We start from the raw sequence: 25,722 nt of genomic DNA, 5'->3' as shown, positions 1-25,722 counted from the left end.
GAACTCCTGACCTCAGGTGATCTGTCTGCCTTGGCCTCCCAAAGTGCTGGGATTACAAGTGTGCGCCACCGAGCCTGGTCGTTCATTGTGGGTTTCTTTTTTTTTTTTTTTTTTTTTTTTTAGACAGGGTCTTTCCCTGTCTCCCAGGCCAGATTGCAGTTTCGGGATATCAACTCACTGCAACCTCCGCCTCCCTGCTCAAGTGATCTTCCTACCTCAGCCTCCCAAGTAACTGGGACTGCAGGTGTGTGCCACCACTCCTGGCCAATTTCTTTATTTTCTGGTAGAGACGGGTTTTCACGATGTTGCCCAGGCTGATCTCCAACTCCTGACCTCAAGCAATCCTCTGGCCTGGGCCTCCCAAAGTGCTGGGATTATAGGTGTGAGCCTCTGTGCCTTGCTGCCCTGCTTCTGGATGAGCCCCTGACTGACGAATTAGCTTCGTCTCTCTTCCATATTCTCTCCCTTTACTCCTTCCTTATCCCAAACCCTAACCTCCCTGCAGCTCCTGGAACCCGCTGTGCTCCTTTGCTGCTGTGCTTTTGTACACCTGTCACTGCTGTTTCAAGCCCCCTCTTATCTTCTGGTATTGCTTCCTCTGGCCAAGCTTTGCCAAGGCTCAGCCTGGGTCAGCCTCCCCTCTCCTTGCCCGGGGTCCCAGCCCTTACTTCAGATACTGTGCTGCTTCATCACTCGTCTAGATTGGATACTCCTCCAGTGAATAGGGCTTGAGCTTTGATCCATCGGGCTGGGCACTAGTAGGTGCTCAATAAATGTTTGGTAACAAGTGAAAACTGGGAAGTGAATGAATGGATGAACGGGGACACAGCGGCTCGCAGCGGGCAGCAGGAGGCGCTCGCCGAGAGGGTGCTCCTTCCCTTCAGAGCCAGCCCGAGTTCAGCCAGCGGCCCCGGCGGGAGGAGTGGGAGTGGGCCGGGGCCGGGGCCGGGGAGGAGCGGCCATCCCCGCGCGACCCACACACCCGGGCTCCGCCGCCCACAGCGCGGCACAGCGAGGGGGAGGGCGCCTGTGGGGAGGACAGGGTCGGAGGAGCGCCCTTCCGCAGGCTCCTTTCATTCTTCCACTCGGGGGTCTCCAGGAATGAAAACTGGCCCCAGCCAGGCCAGAGCGCGCGAATGAAAGGCGGCACTGGGACCAAGAGAGAAGCCTCGTCCCGCCTGGGCTGCGGAAACTGGCGGCGCCGGGGGTGTCCCGCCGCGCGGGCGTCCGAAAGCGGGGCAAAGGGGACAGCCTTGCCCCTCGAGCGGCTGCTCCCGCAGCTCGCGCACCCCTGCGGGTACCTAGTCACTCCCGCATGCGGCCCCGTCCCGACTCTTGGATTGGACTCTCCAGTCCCTTCTTGAGTCTTCCCCTCTTTGCTCTGGGCCTTGGTATGCCCCAGGGGACAGATGTCTTGGGATCTTTAACATTTGGGATGCTGCAAATGCCGAAGTTAAATGAAATACCTCCGGGGAGGGCAGGCCGCGGGGAGGGAAGATGGCCTGGACAAACAGGTCCTGAAGCTGCGAGGCTGGAGCGGAGGGCGCAGGGGCAGGCGGGCGGCGCCAGAGCTCCATGGGACAGGTAAGCGGGAAAACTTCGGGGCACCCAGCGCGGGTGAACTGGGGCGGGGGATCGGGCCCCTGAACCCAAGGTCTTCAGCCTTAGCGGAGGGAGGGTGCCTACAGGGAATGGGGTTATGTATCAAGGGGGCAGGAATTCTGAGTTCCTACCAAAAATGCACACTCCCAGCCCCTCAACCTTTCTCCATCGACCTTCTTCGTGCCTGTGGATCTTCCTGGCCAGGTTCCGGGAAGCCAGAAAGCAGCCAAACAAAAGCAGCAAAGTCTCGGGCCAGCCTGGATGTGGAGGGCGCGGTGGGGGAGGGGAGCAGGGTGGACAGGACAAAGGGGCTTTTTAGAGAAAGCCTAGAGGTCTCATTTCAGGGCGCATTCCAGGCTGGCTTGGAGTTCCCCACTCCACCTTTGCTTAGTGGAGGCGAACACCTTTCCTAGTGAGCAGGGAGCAGATGCAAGTAAGAAAACAGTGAAGGAACCATCTCCCCACCCCTCCTGCCTGGAGGGTCCCGGGCTATTTCACTTCTTCCTTTTTTCACTGTTGGCTCTAGCGCTGGCCATTGATTCCTTAATTCATGAAGTAAGATTTTTAGCAGTGCCTGAGACTGCTTTGCTGGGGGCTGTTGGGGATGTGAAGATGGTAGGATCAGGCCCTTGCTTTAAAGAACTTCCAATCTGGTGTTATCAGAAGACGCTAGAAGAAGGAACTTTTTTTAAAAAAATGGAGAGTGGGTGGCTACAGCGCTGGGGAAGAGTTTTCTGATTCGGGACTTTTCCTTAGGAAATGAAAACACTAAAGAGGTCCAGTTTCCCCCTTCCCTGGGGAAGGGCTCTTGTCTGCAAAGATCAGATTCCAACTACTATAATGTTTTGCAAGGAAATACCACTTCCTCACCAACTGGTGGTCTGGATGGTGCTCTAGGGTTTGGGGCTGGGGCATCAGTCCCTTGACTCCCCAGCCTGGCTGGAGTGGGGAGCTGTTTCAGATTCCCAGCTGGCCTCTGGAGTGCCCACCTCCCCCATTAGTATTTTGAATTGAATGACATGGCTATCAGAGAGCTTCAAGGATGGCTCCCTGGGATTCTTGGCAGGAGGTTTGGTTTGCCAGCTCCCTTCCAAACCTCAGATTCTGCAGGGTTGGGAAATATTGAGTGTGAATTTGGGGGAGCAAGGCGTTTTTGAGAATTCCAAAGGATCAATGCAAACAGATTGAGCATCTGTACTAACCTCCCCTGAAGTCAGAGATGGTGGATTACCTGAGGGCAGGGATTCTTAACTGGGTTCATTGGCATTAGGCATCTGTAGATAGAATTCAGAGGGTTTGTAAACTAGGTGAGGAAAAAAAAGATATTGTTTTTCACCAATCTTTAACAGATTTTAACATCACCTTTAGTTGTGAAGACAACAAATCACGGTAGCATTGGCAGTACCTGTGACTTTGCCATTAATAGATTTCACAGTTTCATATCACATTGCAGTCACATCTGTCTTGAAATATTGTTTACACTCAGCCCTTGTGTGAAATTACCCACTGCTAGACCCTGCTTAATGTTAATAAAGAAGCATATATATTGCCGTGTTTTTTTATTTTTAGAACTTTATTTCATACAATTGACTTTTTTAGTGATCTTCTTAATTTTATTCTATGCATTAAGAAATGTGAACTGTGAGCCAATTCTAGAAACTTCCACCAACCCCCACCTGGAGCTGGGGGTGGGCAACGTGGAGGAAGGGCTGCTTATGCCCAGAGTTAACCCCTCTCTGTTTGACTTTGTAAGAAAGTGCCAAGCCTCTATGGGGAGGGACTGTGTGTCATGGAGGACTGGGGAAGGGCAGGACTGCAGGCTCTTTGGGAGACCCAGAGAACAAGCTCCCCATGGGGTAGGGGGAGGAGGAACTGTCCCCTGTTAGGGCCCCTCAGCCTCAGCCTGGGCAGAAAATGAGGTGGTCAGCCTGCAGCACTCTGGGGCTAGCATTGTTTGGAAAAAGGGTGTGTACAGGAATGCGAAGGTGTGCTGGGTGTGTGTACCGGAGCTGTGGGGGATGCTGGCGGACTCCAGTCCCATGAGTTCTGCTCCACAGGAGATGCCTGGTGAAAGCAAACTTCCTCTGTCTTCTCTGCACTCGGGGGTGGGGAGTGGGGAATGGGGGACAGGGCTCTTTAGGGTCTGGGGGATGGGAGGCAATCCAGACAAATACTGAGGCACTGGAATCTGGGTGGGGGGAATGGTGGGAAGATCAGAGAGTAGGGGGAAAGGGAGGTGGTAAGATGAAGACTTGAGGGGTGCAGCCTGCTAGGGACAGGCAACAGTCAGCCTTAGTTCTGCTTCCCTCTGTGAAATAGGCTAGATTCCAGTTTCCCATTTGCTTGGGGGTCGGGAGGTCTCTCCTCAAGGGAGACCTTGAGGCTTATTTTTCTGTAGGGAATAAGTTCCATTTTGGTCTCTGGTTCCTTGCATTTGGGGAGTGGGCTTAGGGTCTAGGGTCACAGTGGACCTCCTGTGGAGTAGGGAACAGGACTTGGGCTCAGGTCAGTGCCTGTCAGTGCCTCATGAACATGCGTTGCTGGGGGATGGATGTAATAATAAACAGAGAAGTGATGGCCTTGATACCCCTGGGGGAAAATGTCTGGGATAAAAAGAACAGCCTGATCTCCCTCTCTAGGATTCTAGAACTTCTACATATTGGAATTCCAGCTGCCTTGCCTGAGGTTTTAAAATCCTCACCCGGTAGAGATAAAACCCAGGCCTTGATCTCCATTTCGGTATATGGGGAAGAGCAATGACCCATCCCTGTCAGTTTGTAAATGTCCTACTTGTTTTCTCAGTGGACAGTGAACATCTCACCCTGCTTCTGGGGGGTTTAACAGGCCTCGATTTCTGGAAAGAGAAACTGAGGTCAAAGGAAGGCAGAGAGAGCCAGGGTCAGGACAGGAGAGCACGCAGGTACCTCACAGCTCAGAACGTTGTACTAGGGTCTCTTGAGGCCATGAAGACACGACCCTTGTTGTTGCCTTCTTCAGGGATTCCTCCATGGGAGCCCCTTTTTCCCTGCTACCCTCCTGCCCCCCGGAAGTGCAGAGGCCCAGGAGCTGCCTGCCGGCACCAGTTGCACGGGATTAGTTCAGGGAAGGACTTGCTCACCTGCTCCTCCCCTCTGACTCAAGTCATAACAAGTAACCTGGTTCCCCTGGCCCGGCAGCCTGGGAGGGACGGCAAGGCAGGCAGGTGAGCCGAGACGGATGGCCAGCAGCCCCGTCTGCTGGAGACAGAGCACAGGCCTGTGGCTTGGGAGACCCTGAGGTGACATGCAAGGGCCCTGCGCCCCCTGACTGGAAGCAGGGGCTGTTTCTCAAACTCCTGGACAAAAGCCCAGAAGCAGGTGAGGGCGGGGTAGGTGGAATGGGTCTTTGGGACTGAGAGCAGGCTGGCCTGGGAGTGCAGGAGCCCAAGCAGTGGCCATCAGCCCTCCAACCCCCACCCCCGCCAGCCTATGTCTGGGGTGTAGGGATGACAGAGGGGTGTTGGTGGGCTTGGACAGGAGCCTGTTCCTGTGGTTGCCCAGGCCTTAGTTTCCACCAGAGGGAGGGCAAGCAGAGGTGAGCTGGGACAGGCCGGCCCAAGACCTGGCTTTGGGGGACACACTTGGGATAGAGGAGGATCCCCCATGGCCCAGCCTGAGGGAAGGTGCTCTGGAGTTTCCCTCCCTCCCTCCCTCTGGGCCCCTTCTGGTCTCCTCTGCCTTTTTCTGGGGACATTGTTCAGCCGGGTGGCTGCTTTTTAGGGCCCAGTACTGGGGCTTGAAGAGGCCCAGGAGGGATCCCTGTGTTGGGGAGGGGGTGGGATGTTACCTGAACTGCCTTTACCTAAAAGCAATGCCTTAGACACTTAAGACTCATAGCGTCCTGGGTGGGGGTGGTGCCCTCGCTCTCACCTGCGGACTCTGGGGCAGGTTCCCTACAGCTGTGGAGGGCGGCCTCGGCAGAGGCAGATGTGGGGGTCTGCTACATGGCTGTGCGGTTTCCTTCTTGGCCTGACATTGACCAAGAGGTTGAGATTCAGACCGGGGACCTGGAAAGGCCTTAGACGCTGTGCAGTCTTTATTGTGCACAGGAGGAAAGGAAGCCCAGGGAGGCCTGGTGACTTTCCCAAGGTAGCGCAGACCCAGCAGAACCAAGCCTTGATTCCACAACCGGGCTATGGGCTTCTGACACTATTCCCTTTGCTCTACTTGGGGCAGCAAGTCATCCCAGAGAGCACCCAGCATCAGCCTGGGGCCACCGGCAAGATCAGTGCCTCCCCTTTGACGCTGGCAGTGAGAGGCTGGGCCCAGCTGGGAGAAGGGGCAGCTGGCGGAGACAGGAGGCGTGCTAAGGTACGCCTCTGTCCCTGTAAGTCCCCACTCCTCTGCAACAGTCTCAGAGCCCCTGAGAAGCAGGGCCTGAGTTGGCCCAACTTTCCAAGGCAACTACTTAGTGGTTAATAATTAATTAGCAAGCGTGACTAATTAATGGCTTCCCCTCCCACATTACTTCCTCCTTTGTCCAAAGCAGACACACTCAGTGTGCTAGCTGAGACCACCTTGCTTCCTAGCTCTGGCTGCATCCTGCCCTTAGCTTCTGGGGAAGGTGGGAGGATGGCTAGGGCGAGTGGGAAGAGGTGGGGGTGAGCTGCCTGCTCCTCTGTCCTGTTCTTATCTCTACGAGGGATAGAGTTTGGGACAGATGGACAGTGCAGAGCTAATAGTCATCCTAAGTACCCTGCTGGGTGGGGTCCCAGAATATATGGCCAGTCTTTCAGAACTTTGGCCTGTTTGCAAAGGCCTCCCATAAACTTAAAAAAAATAATTCTCTCATGCATTCTCTAGACTTCCTTGAATAATTGAAATTCCAAAGTGCAAGGTACATGCTGCTTTTAGGGCTTTGTGTTTGATTGTTGCTGCCTGTGGCTGCTGTGTTGTTTATGTAGGTCTATAAAAGTTCTTGATCGTCCTGCTCTTATCATTTTGATGGGTGGAGACGTATCACAGGGACCTGGTTGACAGCAGTCCCCTCTCCCTGTTGGCCTCGCTTTGTTACCAGCTTTCCGGCTGAGTTTTCTGTCCTGTTGGCTGCCTGCGGAGGGGTGGAGCTCACCTCCCCCACCCTGCGGCCCCGCGCTCTGAGGAGGCAGGATAGGCTCCAGACAGAAACTCGGAAGGACTTTTGGACTCTTGCTCAATGGGCTGACTCAGTGAGGAGGTGGCTGGGCTCTCTTTCCAGACCGGACCGCCTGCACGGGCTCCGCCTACCCCTCCCACCCCTGCTGCAGCCAGCAGCTGCCAGGCCCTGGCCAGCTGGGACCCCAACCAGGGGTGTGGGTTGGTGAGGAGGGAGAGGGGGCGGGCACAGGTGTTATCTGGGTGACTGCTCCCTAGCTGAGCCGACACAATGGGATGGTACCTGTACCACCCAAGTGTTCTCCACCCCAAAGCAGGCAGAGGAGCAGGTGATCTCCTTTCTGTCCTTGCTCAGCTTCTGCTCTAGCCACTGCTCGCCCCCCACGTGTCAAGTCTTGCAACCCTGACAGACACAGCCCTGGGTTGTGGGGTGTAGGGAATCCAGGCTGATTCCCCTTCTAGGGTCTCCTAGGAGCAATTGATGGCTTGAAAGTTGTTTGAGGGCTTTGGGACAGCTCTGTGGCATACAGTGGCCGCACATGTCTGCAGATGTGAAATTCAGAGTCCAGGGCGCCAATTCAGAGAGCAGGCATCCTGGGCTTTGGAGGCCCCAGACCAGGGCCTTGGCCATGTGCCTGCCCACTTCTTGAAGTGCCCTCAGCCACTGGGGCAGTAGGACATGCCTCACACCTCCTGGGTTCCTGGGTTGAGGATAGCTGTGTCCCATAAAGACGTCTTCCCCTTCCTTTCTTATTTTTTGGAGACAGGGTCTCTGTTGTCCAGGCTGGAGTGCAATGGCGCGAACACGGCTCACTGCAGCCTTGACTTCTCCAGGCTCAGGCAATCCTCCTGCCTCAGTCTCCTGAGTAGCTGGGACTACAGGTGCACACCACCATGCCCAGCTAATTTTCATTTTTGGAGAGATGGGGTCTAAGTTGTCCAGGCTGGTCTTGAACTCCTGGCCTCAAGCAATCCTTCTGCTTTGGTCTCCAGAAATGCTGGGATTACAGGTGTGAGCCACCATGCGGGGCCCCCTTCCTCCTTTCTTTGTCATCCCATCCTATTTCTTTGTCCCCTTCCTTTTTATCCTGTCTCTGCTCTTTTCCTTCTTGCCTTTCTCCCCAGTCGAGTGGCTCTTGTGGCTACCACAGTTGTCAACCTCCTTAGGCCTAAAGGACTTTGGCCCAGAGGGGAGCTAGGCTGGGCCCCTGAGTGTCCACTGAGAACAGGGTTTGCTGGTGAGGCCCACAGCCCCTTCTCTCGGGCAGCACCCGCAGTGCCAGAATCTCCCACCCTAGATGGTTCCTGAAGCACAGCCCTCCCACTCCCCTGCTCTTAAGCATCTATTAAGCTTTTTGTAACCAAGATGGTTCATATCTAGCTTTTTTGTTATTGTTCTCTTTTCTCTTTAAAGCTGGGGAAACTCCAGGCTACCTACACATCCTGGCCCAGGCTGGTCACGGTATCCCCCCTCCCTGCTCTGTGCCTTCTCCTTCCAGAAATCCACCATGGAGAGTAAGGATGAGGTCAGTGACACCGACAGCGGCATCATCCTGCAGTCTGGTGAGTGTTCAGGGAAATCCCCCTGCCCTGGTCCCCAGCCCTGACTCCTGAGTCCTGAGTCCCCAGGCGCTAGGGCTGGCCCAGCTGAGACTCCCAAGGGCTGAGAGGAAGGGGAGGGAGAGGCCTCTGCCGGGAGGAGGGGGAGGTTCTGGAAGGGCTGGAGCCTCAGGGACATGTGGAGTTTTCCTCCCTGGAGAAAACTGGCTTGGAGTTTTGGTTCTATCTGGAAGAGGGATCTGCAGTGTTCAGCTTTAGCTCCAGTTGAGAAGCTGAAAAATCTCAGCCAGGCACAGTGGCTCATGCCTGTAATCCCAGCACTTTGGGAGGCCAAGGTGGGTGGATCACAAGGTCAGGAGATAGAGACCATCCTGGCTACCACATAGTCCCAGCTACTTGGGAGGCTGAGGCAGGAGAATCGCTTGAACCTGGGAGGCGGAGGTTGCAGTGAGCCGAGATCACAGCATTGCACTCCAGCCTGGGCGACAGGGCAAGACTCCATCTCAAAAAAATATATATCATCTGGCCAATGTGAAGGTCTTGCCTCTCTGTTTGGCCAGACCTGTGGGCCTAGTCTGGCCTAGTTTTGACAGAGGACAAGAAATAAGAGACTTTTGTGTGTGTGCAAGAGAGAGGGGTAGTGGGGAGAGGGAGAGAGAGAAAGAGAGGAAGAAGAAGGAAAAGAGGAAGGAGAAGGGAGGAGGAGTGGGGGGAGGACTGCATGGGCAGAACTCCCTCCCTTGCACTGTCCCCACTGTAGGTCACCTGGTAGGACGACCCTCCCTTCTGAGCTGTAACATTTGTGCAGCCAAGAGACGTGGTGTTTTGCGGCTGTGACACAGGCCACAGCAGGCAGCCTGCAATTTGTGGGCAGGCATGAAATGTGTGTGTGTGTGCATGTGTGCTCCCCTAGGGGTGGTCAACAAGTAATGGAGGAGGCTTCCGCCTTCAGCCTCCCTGAGCATGTGCCCCCCACCCCTGCAGGCCCTGACAGCCCAGTCTCCCCAATGAAGGAGCTGGCCCACGCAGTGCACAAGCAGCAGAGGGCCCTGGAGGCGAGGCTGGAGGCCTGCCTGGAGGAGCTGAGGAGACTCTGCCTGCGGGAGGCGGTGAGGCCCCAGCCAGCACACACAAGCATGGCGTTCATCTGAGGGGCTGTGGAGCCATGTTTGGGGATGCGGGAGTTGGGGAGAGGGAGCCCCATTCTTGAGGGAATTCTGGACATCAGGCTGGGGGCTGGGGCCCAGAGTCCCCATGACGCAGTGTTTGACCTTGCGCTGGATGGAGAAGAGTCAGACCCAGGCGGGGGCCCAGGCACAGAGAACAAAGCTCATCAGGGGCTGCAGAGGGACTGCGTAGACATAAGTGCATATGAGTGCTGTAACCTGGGTCGGTGTACTCTGGAGGAAGTGATCAGAAGGAGGTCTGAAGGGAAAGGGGAGGGGTGCAGAGTGGGTCTGAAGACGGGAGAGACAGCGTGGAGGATGGGATGTGGGGAGGAGGGTGGAAGGTGGTCCCAACAGGGCCTCTGTGGAAGGCAGGTACTTGCATTGCAGGGGCCAGTGGCCAAGGCTGGGCAGTGGGCCTGGCTTGACTCTGCTTCCTCCCTAGGAGCTGACGGGCACCTTGCCAGCAGAGTATCCCCTCAAACCAGGGGAAAAGGCCCCCAAGGTTCGCCGCAGGATCGGAGCAGCTTACAAACTGGATGACTGGGCCTTGCACAGAGAGGTGAGGAACCTCAGGAAGCTGCCAGTACCCCTCGACCCCCCAAAGCTGATCACTGAGACGCCACACCTCAGCCCAGTACCCTGGCAGGTTCCCTTCCACCCCTTCACACCCAATGAGGGTGCTTGGCTGCATGTTGGCAAGGGGCACCATGAATATGTAGCCCAAATGGCCGTGGAGAAGGGGCGCCACGATGGAACTGCAAGCTGGGAGCTCAAGGGAGGACACTGGGTTTGGCCCCAGTGGGCAGAAGATCAGTTAAGAGCGCCAGCCACTAACCCAGCGGGCAATAGCCTGCTCAGACAGGTTACTCTGGCCCCTACGGCTGTCCTCCTTTCTCAGGAGGAGGTGGGGGCAGTCAGGCCCTGGGTGCCCTTTCCCCATGGCATCAATGGCAGCAGTTTCCCATGGACCAGCCTGCCCCACCCTTTGGGGTCAGGAGGGAAAGTGTCCCACTTGGGTTCCCACCCTGCCTGGTTCAGCAGGCAGATTGGTGGGTGGGTGGGTGCCCCTGCCAGCTTTTCAGGCTGACAAGTTTGCTTTTCAGCTACTCCCACCCCTCCACCCTCTGCTCCACGTCCGTCCATTGGTGCTGCTCTCTGCCTCTCTTCTGTCTTCAGGGCTTAGGACTGGGACCTAGAGCACTGTGTCAGGGCCGCTCTCTACCCTCTGGGCCCCCAATCTCCCTGCCTCTCTCTAGCCTCATTCCTGCCCCCTCTCTCAGGACCCCCTAAGCAGCCTGGAGCGCCAGCTGGCCCTGCAGCTGCAGATCACAGAGGCAGCCCGTCGGCTGTGCCTGGAGGAGAATCTCAGCAGGCAGGCTCGGCGGCAGCGGAAGCACTCCATGCTGCAGGAGGAGAAGAAGTTGCAGGAGCTCCAGCGCTGCCTGGTCGAGCGGAGGCGCAACAGTGAACCACCTCCGGCTGCTGCCCTCCCCCTGGGCCGAGGTGAGCCAGCAGCCCCGAGGGCCCTTGGGCCATGCTCCTTAAACGAGCTTTTGAGGGATGGTGGGCGCACAGCCCTGTGCCTTTGTGTTCGACTCCAGCTGGGTAAAGCTGATTCTTGGGTTCAGCTCCACCCCATCCTGATTCTCTGCAATTCCAGCAAGTCTTCCGTATCCTGTGAGGTCCTCTCCTCCGTCTACTTGGAAAACACCCTACTGTCTCCTTCCGTACCCTCCTCAAAATGCACTCCCTTCAACAGACTTCCTACACAGAGATACTTCTCAGCTGACCCTGAGCTGAATCCAAGTTGCATTCAACTGGGTAGCCCAGGCCGGTCCCGCTGCCCTCCAGGCCCACAGGGTGATGGCTTCTCTGGGTCAGGGTAGTGTGAGGCTTACGTGAGCCCAAGGCTCTGAGTTGATGTGTAGTCCCCTGGCCTGAGTTAGGCAGCAAAGGGATTGACCATTGCTTTGTGTTACTGATCGCTGAATTGTTTCAGGGGTCCACAGCTACTTAGAAGATGTTCAGGTTGAAATCCAGCAGCACTGGTGCCATGCCCCACAGCCCCTTAAGTATCTACAGCCACCCTGGTCAAGGGTGGGATCCTTCCATGTCTGTTCTCTGCCCTCCTTGTGTCTGTAGTTCAATCCCTGAGCTCCTTGGCCCAGAGACTGGTGGCTGTGGGGGCACCTAGTGAGTTGTTGATGCCCAGGGCCTGCCACATCACATCAGTGTGTCCAGCCCAGGTTAGCTTCCAACAGGGGGTTCTGAGCCCTTAAGTGTGACTGTTTTCCTTTGTCCTGACCCAGGACCAGCCTATCAGGTCAGGACTTGCAGCTCTCCATTCCAAGCCCCACCGCAGCAGGCCCATGACTCAGCTCTGCCCCCCAGTCTCTCACATGGGGCCCAGACCTCCCTGGCTGCCTCAGAGGGAACCAGGAGGGAATGAGGCAGTGGCCCTGCAATAGAATTGGATTCAGAGGTCTCGGCCTTCACTCACATTCTCAGGCTCCCATCCCTGCATATCGTGTTGGCTTTTTGCCAAGAGTACTCCTCAGCCTGGGAGCAGTCATGGGGAAGCTGGAAGGCCCTTGCTAGTCCCTGTGCCGTGGCCCATGCCTCAGGCAGGGGGTTATCTCAGCACAGGTCTCAGAAGTCCCTGCTCCCATCCATGGCCTCTAATTTAGGGTAGAAAGTGCGTGACCAGGCCGGGCGCGGTGGCTCAAGCCTGTAATCCCAGCACTTTGGGAGGCCGAGACGGGCGGATCACGAGGTCAGGAGTTCGAGACCATCCTGGCTAACACGGTGAAACCCCGTCTCTACTAAAAAATACAAAAAACTAGCCGGGCGAGGTGGTGGGCGCCTGTAGTCCCAGCTACTCGGGAGGCTGAGGCAGGAGAATGGCGTAAAAACCCGGGAGGCGGAGCTTGCAATGAGCTGAGATCCGGCCACTGCACTCCAGCCTGGGCGACACAGTGAGACTCCGTCTCAAAAAAAAAAAAAAAGAAAAAAAAGAAAGTGCGTGACCAGACACCACCCAGGTCACCTCCCGCAGCCAAGAGTAGGTGATAAAGAGGAGGTGCCTCCATGTGACAGTTAACCCAGTAAAGTCAGAAGACAGTGGGGCTGACCCAGGGAAAATGGCCAGACCTCCGTCTGGTTCCAGTGGTTCTGGCTTGGCCACAGAACAACACTCCCAGTCTCTGAGGCTCTAATGAAAGACAAATTCTACATCCTTACTCCACTCTCAGCAGGGATCCCAGCAGCCTTGAAAGGTAGCTGCTGATTTGGGCATGGAAGCCCCTAAGGGCCAGCTTGCTCTGTGCTTGCAGGCAGAGGTCAGAGTGGTGAAACATGCCAGTTGGTTGCAGGGCCTCCTGCTCCCCGCTCCAACCTCACACTGCTCAGCAGCCTCCCCTACCCACCGGTGCTGCCATTGCTGGGAGCTTCTGCCCATGATGGGTGGCAAGGGAGTGTCACCCTGATGCTGCCATTGTGACCCATAATGCTTCTTGTTGGGAGTCAGGAGCAGGCCAGGACTGGCCTGGGGCTCTGTGGAAGGCAGGAGGATGAGATTCTGAAAACTTGGAGTACTCAGTCCAGGTGAAGACAGAGCTGTGGAGAGGAGACAGCTGGTGTAGCTGCTGACTTTCCTGCATCAGGAATCAAGACCCCACTCGCCAACTTCAGGCCCTGGGATCTAAAGTCCTGTCGTGAGAGCACAGAATGGATCAGTTCTAGACAAGTAATTTCTGTTTTGTGGCTCCTCTGCCCATCCGCCCTTCTAGAAAGGAGGAAGTAAAGCAGAATTATTAGTAGCTGAGGTGTTTTGAATTAAAAAGGGAAGGCCGGGCACGGTGGCTCATGCCTGCAATCCCAACACTTTTGGAGGCCGAGGTGGGCGGATCATGAGGTTAGGAGTTCAAGACCAGCCTGGCCAACATAGTAAAACCCCATCTCTACTAAAAATACAAAAATTAGCCGGGCAGGGTGGCGCATGTCTGTAGTCCCAGCTACTCAGGAGGCTGAGCCAGGAGAATCGCTTGAACTTGGGAGGTAGAGATTGCAGTGAGCCGAGATCATGCCACTGCACTCCAGCCTGGCGACAGAGTGAGACTTCGTCTCAAAAAAAAAAAAAGGAGGCCAGGTACAATGGCTCACACCTGTAATCCCAGCACTTTGGGAGGCCGAGGTGGGTGGATCACTTGAGGTCGGGAGTTCGAGACCAGTCTGGCCAACATGGAGAAACCCCATCTCTACTAATAATACAAAATTAGCCAGGCATGGTGGCGCATGCCTGTAATCCCAGCTACTCGGGAGGCTGAGGCCGGAGAATCACTTGAACCCAGGAGGCAGAGGTTGCGGTGAGCTGAGATTGCACCATTGCACTCCAGCCTGGGCGACAAGAGCGAAACTCTGTCTCAAAAAAAAAAATAAAAGGGGGTGAAAAAAGCAAACAAACCAAAAACCCACACAAAAAACCACCCTGCCCCTTTGGGCTCCATATAAGGGTAATTCAGGTTGGGAAGGTAACTGTGCTAAGTGAGAGTCATCAGCCATACTCTGCAGTGGCAGGGAACAGTCAGGTGTTGAGCTCATTTACTAGGGTGAAGCCCATGAGGGCCACCTGGCACCCGCCTGTGCAGTGTAATAAGCGCTCTGGATGCATTTGTTGATCAACAACACCAGCCATTAGCAATACCCTCATAGCATTTCTTTTTTTTTTTCTGAGACGGAGTCTCGCTCTGTCACCCAGGCTGGAGTGCGGTGGAGCCATCTCAGCTCACTGCAAGCTCTGCCTCCTGGGTTCAAGAGATTCTCTTGCCTCAGCCTCCTGAGAAGCTGGGACTGCAGATGTGCGCCACCACCACGCCCAGCTAATTTTTGTATTTTTAGTAGAGATGGGATTTCGCCAAATTGTCCAAGCTAGTCTCGACCTCCTGACCTCAAGGGATTCTCCCGCCTCGGCCTCCCAAGTGGTGGGATTATAGGTGTGAGCCACTGCACCTGGCTTCTCATAGCATTTCTGAGATGATGGAAGTGTTCCGTATCTGTGCTGTCCAATACAGTAGCCATTCGCTGCATGTGGCTATGGAGCATTTGAACTCTGCCTAGTGTGACTGAGGAACTGACTTTATTTAGTTTTAATGAAAATAGCCACATGCGGCTAGTGGCAACTGTGTTGGACAGCACAGCCTTGGAGGAGGCTCAGCATTTGTGAGTATGATCTCCACTGCTACCCCTCCGCCTGGGGTGTCCTGTGATGCTGCTGCGGGGCAGAGGTTGGGACAGTGGGTGAGACAGTGAGCAGCTCTCAGAAACCTGAATCTTTTTTTAAAATCGTTTGAGAGATAGGGTCTTGTTCTGTTGTTCAGGCTGGAGTGCAGTGGTGTGATCATACTTCACTGCAGCCTTGAACTCCTGGGCTCAAGTGATCCTCCTTCTTCAGCCTCTAGGAGCTGGGACTACAGTCATGTGCCACCACACCCAGCAAATTAAAACAAAACAAAACAAAAACTATTTTAGAGATGGGATCTTGCTTTATTGCCCAGGCTGGTCTCAGATTCCTGGTCTTAAGCAATCCTCCTGCCTCAGCCTCTGGAGTAGCTGGGATTACAAGTGTGCCTGGCCCAATAAAAACCTTTATTCCTAAGGTTTTTATAAAAGATCAAAGGCAAGAGACCAGAATTCAGTAGGAGGGTGTCTCTTTAATTGAACCCTAAAGCAAAGGCTACTTGTAAGCCAAGCAAAGCATGGGCTGGCTGTCTACTCAGGAGTCAGGCCCAGCTTCTGGCACCGTGTGTCCTGCAAATCTAACACCTGCTCTGGATAAAGATTTTTTTCATTAAATTGTGGAGCAGGCTGGTCATGGTGACTCAAGCCTGTAATCTCAGCACTTCGGGAGGCCAAGCAGGAGGATCTCTTGAGCCCAAGAGTGTGAGACCTGCCTGGACCATATAGGGAGACCCTGTCTCTACAGATAATTAAAATTTAAAAATTGGATAGGCATGATTGTGGACACGTGTAGTCCCAGCTACTCAGGAGTCTGAGGTGGGAGACTGATTGAGCTCAGGAGGTCAAGGTTGCAATGAGCTATGATTGGGCCACTGCATTCCAGCCTAGGCAACATCGTAACACCCCATCTTTAAAGAAAAAAAAAGTTGTGGAGCAAAGGTTAACAAACTTTTCCACAAAGAACCAGATAGCACATATTTTAGGCTTTGTGGGCTGTTTGGTCTTTATCACAATTGTTCAACTCTGCTACTTCAGTGCTAAAACAGCCAGACATTACATAAACAAATTCATAGCAGTGTTCCAACAAACCTTTATTTATAAAAGCAGCCATTGAACTGGATTTGGCCCCTGGGCCATAGTTTGCTAACCCCTGTCGTAAGGGATTTCAAGATGGTTGGAACTTTTTACTTTTCTTTAAACTTCCTGTGTAATGCTCATGCATTTGAGATGCAAGCTCATAGGGGAGAGCCCATAAAGGGTTGTGGTTAAGAGCAGACTCCAGTCAGACTGTCTGGGTGTGAATTCTGACTCAACCAGCTTTGTTGAATGTACAACCTAAACCACGTTACTCAACTCCTCTGAGACGTGGTTTCCTCAACTGTCACTTGCAGATGATAACATCTACCTTACGTGGTTGTTATGAGAATTACCTGAATTAATATATATAAAGTGCTGTATTTAGAAATGTATTGGCACAGTAGAAACATTAGCAATTATTACTTTTTCCTCATCTTCATTCTCAAACACAGTTGCAAAAGTTTCGTTAGTTCCATCCAGGTCACTTTAGGCTTATTCTTAAGATCTGAAGACTTGACCGGGTGTGGTAGCTCACGCCTGTAATCCCAGCACTTTGGGAGGTTGAGGCGGGTGGATCACCTGAGGTCAGAAGTTCAAGACCAGCCTGGCCAACCTGGTAAAACCCTGTCTCTACTAAAAATACAAAAATTAGCCAGCCATAGTGGTGGGTGCCTATAATCCCAGCTACTCGGGAGGCTGAGGCAGGAGAATCACCTGATCCTGGGAGGCAGAGGTTGCAGTGAGTCAAGATCACGCCACTGCACTCCAGCCTAGGTGACAGAATAAGACTCCATCTCAAAAAAAAAAAAAAAATTCTGAAGGCTTAAGTTTGTTCAAGGGCAATAGCAAAAATGAGTTCCCTCTGATTTCCTAGGTAACAAGTGCTGCTATACCATGCAGAAAAGTCACACTACATTACCTTCAGGTGACTTGCCAGATCACCAACTGAAGAACCTTCCATGGGGCCAGCTGGCCAGACCTATCTTAAATTCAAATTCCTATCTTGCGTTGCTCTTGTTGTTGGTAACGCAGCAGGTCTCACATTGGGATCTTTGAATTGTATTTGTGATGTGAGATGATTATACACAAATTAGAGTGAAATTCCCTTTTTTAAATTTGAGACAGGGTCTCACTCTGTTTCCCAGGCTGGAGTGTGGTGGTGTGATCACGGCTCACTGCAGCTTCAACCTCCCAGCCTCAAGTGATCTTCCCATCTCACCTTCCTGAGTAGCTGGGACTACAGGCACTCACCATCATGCCTAGCTAATTCTCATATTTCTTGTAGAGACCAGATTTCACCATCTTGCCCAGGTGGGTCTTGAACTCCTGGGCTTAAGCCATCCACTGCCTTGGCCGCCTAAAATGCTGGGATTACAGGCATGAACCACCACGCCTGGCCATGAAATTCTTTTTATCCCAAGGGCTTCTAAAATGACTCTCTGTCTTTCCTTTCCACTGCCAAGAAGCCCTGCCAGAGGACATCTTTTTTTTTTTTTGACAGGTGGGGAAACTGAGGTCTAGAGCATTGAAATCGTTTATTCAAAGTTGCAGAGCTAATATCAGAGTCAGGATTAAAATCACATTTCTTGTCTCCTAGCCTCTGCCTTCTATTTTTTTCTACTTCCATGTAATAAGTTTACAGCCAGGCCAGGTGCAGTGGCTCACGCCTATAATCCCAGCACTTTGGGAGGCCAAGGCAGGATGATCACTTGAGCCTAGGAGTTCAAGACCAGCCTGGGCAAGACAGCAATACCTCTTCTCTACAAAAAATAAAATAATTTAGCTGGATGTGCTGGCATGCCCCTGTGTTCTCAGCTACTTGTGAGGCTGAGGTAGGAGGATCTCTTGAGCCTGGGAGGTCAAGGCTGCAGTGAGCCATGATCACACTACTGTACTCCAGCCTGGTCAACAGGGTAAGACCCTGTCTCAGAAAAAAAAAAAAAAATTCACTCCCAATGTGTATTTAGCATACAGTGGGTATTTCCTCATAACAGATGCTGTCCTGGGGGAGTGATCAGGCCTGAGCTGCTCAGCACTACTGGTTACTCATATCTGTTTGTTCATTTCTTCACTTCCTTCTCTTCTCTCCCCTTTGTCTTTCCCAGAGCTCAGTGCCTCTGATGACAGCTCCCTGTCAGATGGGCTCCTCCTGGAGGAAGGTGAGAAGGACGTTTGGGGGCCTTTTGTCAAGGCTGGACTCCTACTGCAAGACCATGGGGTTTGGGTAGTTTTCTGGTATGGAATTTAAGTAGGAGTGAAGGCCAGGGTGCCAGGCTTAGGATTTCCGCTTGGACCTCATGTCGATTTCCATGTGCCCTTGCACATGCTCAGTTGAAGATGGGGAATGTGCTGATCTCCCATTCTGGAAGCTCATTATTTTTACAGGGAAAGGAAAGGTGAACTCCAAGAGAACTGATCAACCCCAGATGTCCCTCCTTCACCCTGGGATTTGATTTCAAGATGCACCAGTCAGAGCCAAAGAGCAATCTGCCCACAATCATTGCCAGTTTTGAAAGGAAGGGAGCACTGGGGGAGGAAACACAAGTCTATAGATTAAGAACCCTGTGTACAAACCATGAGGATGCCAGGGTCAAGGTGGATCGAGAAGCTGTTACAGTCCTGCCCAGGGGAGTGCCCAAGCCAATAAGGAAATAGGCCATATGGGCATGGCAGGAACAAGAAAAATAGGTAAACAAAAGATAACTGCAGACATGGTACCAGGAACAAAGGTTAGAAAGTGGAGCACTGTAAGCCCAAGAGAGACAACCCAGGAGTCTTCTTGAAGCAGAAAGACATAAAATAGTGCTGTGTGGGAAGGAGTAAGTCCCAAAGAAGAAAACATGTTTGAGCATCTAGGGCTGGAGCCATGGCCTGGAGCAGCCGCACAAGCCAGCATGGGAGGGAGAGGGAGGCATGGGCTATGGTTTGTGGAGGTTCTTGTTGGGCCGGTTCCCCCAGCCTCTGGCCTTACCAGGTTACTTTTACTCCTGCAGAGGAATCCCAAGTGCCAAAACCTCCTCCAGAGTCCCCAGCCCCACCTTCTCGGCCTCTCCCACCCCAAACCCTTGAGGGTCTGCAGCCAACAGAACCTGAGCCTGGGGGCCCGGAACGGGCTCCAGTCCAGAACAGCCCCTGGAAGGAGACCAGCCTGGACCACCCCTATGAGAAGCCCAGGAAATCTTCTGAGCCCTGGAGCGAATCCAGGTCAGGATCGGGGAGGGAAGGGAGAAGGGGAGGGCTGGGAGTTGGTGGGAGCTGTGCTGGGGACGGCCATAGGCTGGGTGGATGGAAGAGTGGAAAGGTGGAGGAGAGAGCTCCTGCAGCAGTGGGATGGAAGCATGAGCCTTGGTAGTTCCCCAAGGGTGCTGGCAGTTTGCCCCACTAACTTTGGGAGCCCCTTCCACTGCATCCCCATTCTTCTGCACCTCTTGAGCTCCTGAATGGAGGCATTCCTGCCACTGAACTGTCTCTAATCCTTCTGCAGCAGCCCAGCCACCACGCCACAGGATGGGCCCAGTGCCTCCAGCCTGTGGCTTCTGGAGCCTGCCTCCTACCACATGGTTCCCATCCGTGGTGTTCGTGGCCAGTGGCAGGGCCGCACCAGTGCCCCAGCCACCCCCGAGATGCAGGGGAGGAGGGGCCAGTCGCAGTCTCTGAGGTAAGAGACAGCTTCCCCAGAGAGATGGGGGACCCACTCAGAGCTTATAGTTGAAGGGTGGGAGCTCCCAGGACACAGGTGGGACAACCCTGGGTGACACATGGCTAGTGCCTTGGCTTCTCTTAGGATCTCTTCTTGGGGCGTCTCTTGACAGAGACTACACTGCCACCTGCAAAGCCAAAGGCCATCCATGAAGCAAGTTGTTTTCTTCCAAAGACTCTAGTTTTGTCTTTTTGCATAACTTGATTCAAATTTTCTACCCTTGCCATGTTTCCTCTTGCTAGTAATTATTGATCACTGACAATAGGCAATTCACTTTTCCAGTTGATGCACAGTTGATTCTCATTATTTGTGGTAGTTATGTTCTATAAAGAAAAATTGACGCAAATCCTGAATTAGCAAGTACTGTATTTCCCCTGGGGAAATATAGGGTTAGGTTCCTGTGAGCCTTTAGTCCCATTTTGCATCAACTGATTAATATATAACCTTGTGTTATGTGAGTTTCTGCTTAAGGACACCTTACTTAATATGGGTTGTTGATCCATTAACTCATGGCCAACGGCACTCTAACTCATACCCGGATGAACCTTACCTAGCACACATAGTTTCTCCATAAGGCACACCATAGCCTTTTCCCAGTATGCCTTAGGGAGGAACAGTAGATAGCACTTCAGCACTGTATCTGGGGCCATTTTAAACAGCAGAATCACCAATCAAAGCAAAAACACACACACTACATAAATATGCCACAAAAAGGACACTGTGTGCTTACAGCATGAGAACTGAAACATGAGGGCAGAACATGGCCTCGTTTAACCTCAACTGAAACTTAAAGAGACTCAAATTTGTCACTCTTCTGCAGTGTCCAAGAATGACCATGAAAGCACTGTGTATATTGCTTTGGGGATTAAAAATAAAGTTTAGCAACTAGGAAAATTACAAATACTGAATCTGCAAATAATGAGAATTGATTGTATGTTACTTTCTAAGTCATCTGCTACTTGGTAATAGTTTAAATGGTTAAGTGTTGACAGGCAGTATTGGCCATACCATGGGGGGACTGGGGCACCATGAAAGTATTGCTGAATTCTCCGTCAGCTTAAATTTGCTGGTCAGGCAGCACTGAACTGGGGGCAGCTTGGGACAACTGCTCTCAAGTAAAGCAATGGATTTTATTTAGTTTTTAATTTTTTTTTTTTTTGAGGTGGAGTCTTGCTCCTTCATCCAGGCTGGAGTACAGTGGCGCAATCTTGGCTCACTGCAACCTCCGCCTCTTGGGTTCAAGTGATTCTCCTGCGTCAACTTCCTGAGTAGCTAGGATTACAGGCATCCGCCACCACACAGCAATAGATTTTATATTTTACGTGCTACCAGGGCCATTTTACAAACCATGCCTTTGTGCAAATTAGGAAAAAGGGGGACAGAGCCCCATACCTGGGTGCATTAGCAGAGTGAAGCGAAGGCTGGATTTCAGCCCCTGCCGGTCCTGGGCTGCATGTAACTGCTCTGGGTACCACATGACAGCTTTTACGCGTTCAAGTCAGGTACCTGGCAGTGCCTACCGAATAGATGCTGTGGATGATCTGCCACTGGACACGGTGTACCTCAGCTGAAAGTACTTAATGTAGTACTTTTAAAAGAGTACTTAATGTGCTACTTGATGTAGCACACTTTACATGAATCACAAGCTTGTGAATGCAGCAGGTACACATCTGCACACAGTGAGGGAATGCGTTGCACCCACACAGCCCAGCAGATGGTTTGTTGGTTTGCTTTGGGAGGTTTGACCTAAGACCCTTGCAGGAGGGCCATGCTTGGGTCTTGAGGTAGAGCAGGACTCACCTGTTTTAACCCCACCTCCTACCCCAACCCCAGCGTAGAGTTTCTGACCCCCACACTCAGAATGCCTCTCTTTCCCTCTTCAGGGTGGATTCCTTCCGGGCGGGTCCTGAGGGCCGAGGTCGCAGCGCCTTTCCCCGCCGCCGCCCCACTCACTACACGGTGACAGTGCCAGAGTCCTGCTTTCCCGCGACCAAGCCCCCGCTGCCCCACGCCTCCTGCCACTCCTGCTCAGAAGACAGTGGCTCTGACATCTCCAGCATCTCCCACCCCACCTCACCGGGCAGCAGCAGCCCCGACATCTCCTTTCTGCAGCCTCTCTCCCCTCCCAAGACCCATCGTCACCGCGGGGCCTGGGGCCCAGCCGGCAGCAGAGAGCTGGTCGCCCACCACCCCAAGCTACTGCTGCCACCTGGCTATTTCCCGGCGGGGCGGTACGTGGTGGTGGCTGAGAGCCCCCTGCCGCCTGGCGAGTGGGAGCTGTGCCGCCCAGCCCCGGGCCCCGCCTATGAGGAGGAGGGCACTCCCCTGCGCTACCAGCGGCTGGTGCCCTCCCGCAGCCGCATTGTGCGGACGCCCTCCCTGAAGGACAGCCCGGCAGGCCGGGGGCTCAGTAAGGCTGCCGTGTCCGAGGAGCTCAAGTGGTGGCACGAGCGTGCACGCCTCCGGAGCACCCGCCCCCACTCACTGGACCGCCAAGGAGCTTTCCGGGTCAGGAGCCTGCCCCTCGGAAGAGAGGGCTTCGGGCGAGCCCTGGGACCCCGGGCACAGGTACGGCTGCTCTGGAGGGACCCCGGGGCCAGGCAGGAGGGCTGTCTTGCTGGGGAGGGGCTATAATTCTAGCATGTCCAAGGGTAGAGAGGCATCAAAGCAGCAACCTAGTGGCCGGGTAATCAAACCCCAGCTAGGAAGAACAGGCCAAAAAACCATTTCCTCTTGGCTTTGGAAGGCACTCTTGGCTTCCCTGGGGCACCTCCTAATTTTGCCTGCCATGTCTAGCTCAGAAGCATATACGCTGGTGGAGATGATCCCCGAAGACAGCTGAGACTTTTTCCCTCCCTAAATGATGATCCACAAAGCAGATAAGCCTCTTCATAATCAAAGGTCCAGTCCAAATCAGCCCCTCAAACTTCCATTTGAAGGTATAGGACAAAGGGAGAGTAGGAAGTGTGTTGCAGAAGCCAGAACCTGTGATTTTCTGGGCATCAGCATCCTTCCTGACACTCCTCCTCCCCACCAAGCCGAGAAGAAGGGTGGTATCAGAGTAAAGAGCACCGACCCTCAAGCTAGACAACCAGGTTCAAATCCCAGTTCTGCCACTTACGAGCTGTATGACTGGGCAAATGACTTAACCCCTTTGGACCTAGTGTCTCCTCCCCTGTGAAATGGTAGTAGTAGAGTACCTGTCTCATAGGGCTGCCAAGAGGCTGAATGATTACAGCAATGCATGGTAAGCACTAGATATGTGATATTATCATCTGGGGCCGCAGAGGCCAGGGAGCAGGCTGGAGGGTAGTATATAGGATAGAGCACCCTGATACTGGGTAGAGTGGCAGCCTTGGTTTTCTTGGCCCCTATTTCTTCATTCTCGAAGTGGGGAGCCACACACAGGAATCCTTTCTTTATTCTTTCTCCCTGGTACGGAGGGCTCTGCAGGGGATGTGCTCCAGAAGTTACCAACAAGCTGCTTCTTTGAGACCCCAGGTTCCCAGCAGGCCCAGCTGCGTGTTCCTCCCCCACCCACGGTTCTTTGGACTGCAGCTGGCATCCTGGGCCTGGCAGCACCCTGGCCCCAGTCCCAGGCCGCGCCCTCCAGCTGACGTGCTTTTCCCTTCCTGCGCGCTTGGGCCTGTCCTTGGCTGAATAGACCCAGCCCATCCCAACCTGCCAGACAGGGAGGGTGATGAGAAGTGAGCCCAGGAAAAGTGGGGGAGGAGGAGGTCAGGGCGCCTGTCACACCCCAAAGGACTGGAGGAAAATGTGTAAAGGGGGTCCCTGAAGGACAGAGAGCCTCCTGGGAGGAAAGGGCTGAGTGCCAGGGCCTGCTGCTGCTGCTGCTTCTGCTGGTCAGTGTCCCTAAGGGATAAGGATGGTGTAACTGCGCCTGCAGTCCCCGCTTTTCGGTCTGGTTCATTTACCCACCTCTCCTTTCTTCCTGACCCTGGCAGGTGCCCACAGTGTGTGTGCTGCGGAGATCGCCTGACGGGGCCCCTGTGCAAGTCTTTGTACCTGAGAAAGGAGAGATCATCAGCCAGGTGTAACTCTGCGCCCCATGCTGGAAAAGACTGTTTCATAGAGGGGCTGGGCTGAGACCCCCCACCCCTGAGTGCCTCTTTCAGCTCCCCCATCCCCATCGCAGGCCGATGACCTGGAGCTGAGACCTTTTATGTTTTTTTTTTACACGACTTTTTTCAGAAGCCCTGACCTAAGGATTTATATATGTGGATTGTCCTCAAGACCCCTGTGATATGATGATGCTTTATCCCCCAGAGTTTAGCCTACTGGACTTAAGGCCTTGCCTGTCTGACTGACAGCCTCTATCTCCTTATGCAAGACAAGTGGCAGGGGATGAGTGAAGCAGAGTGGGCCACCTTGGGAGTTCTCCAATGCTCTGTGCTCTGGTTCTAAGAACTTCCCTGGGGAACTGCCCCTGGCCCTCCTGTCCCACTATTGCTGGAGGCTGGACATGGTACATACATGGTACATGAGAGTCATGCACATGGTTCTCCCCCATTTCCCAGGTCTCTGAGTACCCCAGCCTGGGATGGGGGAGAATCCTTTCCCCTTTTCTAATGTGCTCTGTGATGCACACACCAAGTGGTAGGTCAAAGGTCAGTATATCCTGGTGGTGTATTGTCTTGCTAGACTTTCCTATTTTCCTGACCCCATAAATCCTCTTTAGGGACCCAGTCACTATACCCTGTCTATGCCCTGTGGGCTCCTAGACCTCTAAGCTTTGAGTCAGTGGCATCATGGTTTGTAGCCTCAGGGAGTCCGGCGGGGAACTGGTCCATGCTGGTGCTTAGTGGTCACCTTTTGACAACCACCTCTGGGCATCTCAAGGGCTTGCAGCCCCATTGCTCCTTCTAACATTTTGTTTGTTTGTTTTTGAGATGAAGTCTCACTCTGTCACCCAGACTGAAATGCAGTGGCAAGATTTCGGCTCACTATAACCCCCGTCTCCTGGGTTCAAGCGAGTCTCCTGCCTCAGCCTTCTGAGTAGCTGGGATTACAGGCAAGCGCCACCAGGCCTGGCTAATTTTTGTATTTTTAGTAGAGATGGGGTTTCATCATGTTGGTCAGGCTGGTCTCAAACTCCTGATCTCAAGTGATCTGCCCGCCTTGGCCTCTCAAAGTGCTGAGATTATGGGCATGAGCCACCGCACCCGGCCCTTCTAACATTTTTTCATCGTAGTCTCAAAAACCAATACTTTACAAGTGGTTTTGGAAAGGCACCACTTTTGTGGCATGTTCTGGTTGGGGGAGGGAGTCACAGTTCTTACTGCCCCCACCAGCTATGCTTCTGCTCTGAGAAGGTGCTTATTTATACCAACATGGACATACTTACTCCCAAGGACTGATGAGATGCTGAATTTTCTTTGAGGGCATTCATTATTTGTCCCAGCTGCAGTGGCTGGGTGGAAGCTGCATGTGCTAAGACCACCCAGCCATCCCTGGGTTCTCATCCTAGGGCCTTCTTTGCTTCCAGGTCAGGGGACCTGCTTCAATGAGAAAGCAACTGAGTTGAGGCTAGGAGAGGTAGGGAGAGCTAAGTTCTGACTTTACCTGTGCAGAACTCTGCTCCTATGTTACCTGGACTGGAACAGACTGTGAGTATAGCGGAAGGTTCAACCTCTGGTGTCTGACCTAAAAGAGGCACAGTTCTTCCTACTGGAAAGAAAACGGTGTAGCTGATTGCACAAGGGTGCCAAGGGAAGACCCAGGATGGCCCATCAAAGGAACCTGTGGGAGGACGCAAGAGGCTGAAGGGATGCACCTGGCATTTCTCTCACTGTGCTTTTACTGCATCAGCAACCCCCACCTTTTGGGCCTACTCTGCCCCTCATGTGTGAATACCCTGCTTGGATGCTGTACTTTTCTGGTTTGTCTCTAAGCCCCTTTCCCCAGGGCATGTTGGTTTCCCTGGTCTCTCAGTGTCCTAACTGGAGCCCAGAGCGCCTTGGTCTGAACCAGGAGATAGCTAAGCACTGGCCTTCCACACCTAAGCGTCCTTTACATTAACTTATTGGTCCTGTATAACACCTGGTGCCATTGCCAAGTGGCTGTGTCCTCAGCTACAGAGCTGGAATTGTGTGGGGTTTAGTACTAAATACTTCAATAAAGTCTGTTTTTTGTGATTGGCTGAGCTGGGGATGAGGTATTATTATTATTATTATTATTATTATTATTATTTTGGGGGGGTGTGTGTGTGTGTGCGCCAGGTTTCCTG

The 25,722-nt window shown here is 53.3% G+C and overlaps 1 protein-coding gene across 3 annotated transcripts; it reads left to right on the top strand.

Moving 5' to 3' along the window:
• The first annotated feature begins 925 nt into the window (after positions 1-925).
• On the top strand, positions 926-25,638 carry INAVA (innate immunity activator). Of its 3 annotated transcripts, none has more exons than XM_025390071.1 (10): positions 926-1,297; positions 8,149-8,297; positions 9,279-9,403; positions 9,906-10,022; positions 10,744-10,966; positions 17,881-17,934; positions 18,769-18,979; positions 19,260-19,433; positions 21,359-22,043; positions 23,441-25,638. In XM_025390071.1, the coding sequence occupies exons 1-10, from the start codon at positions 1,137-1,139 to the stop codon at positions 23,531-23,533; spliced, it is 1,992 nt and encodes a 663-aa protein (XP_025245856.1). In that variant the 5' UTR covers positions 926-1,136; the 3' UTR covers positions 23,534-25,638. The 3 variants fall into 3 exon arrangements, with proteins under 3 accessions (XP_025245856.1, XP_025245845.1, XP_025245867.1); XM_025390060.1 differs by lacking the exon at positions 926-1,297 and adding an exon at positions 1,394-1,584; XM_025390082.1 differs by lacking the exon at positions 926-1,297 and adding an exon at positions 4,695-4,958.
• Positions 25,639-25,722: the final 84 nt, after the last annotated feature.

This window comes from Theropithecus gelada, chromosome 1 (assembly GCF_003255815.1).
Source record: "Theropithecus gelada isolate Dixy chromosome 1, Tgel_1.0, whole genome shotgun sequence".
Classification (NCBI taxonomy): domain Eukaryota; kingdom Metazoa; phylum Chordata; class Mammalia; order Primates; family Cercopithecidae; genus Theropithecus; species Theropithecus gelada.
The sequence above is the reverse complement of the archived record's forward strand: the minus strand, read 5'-3'. Positions and strand labels throughout refer to the sequence as shown.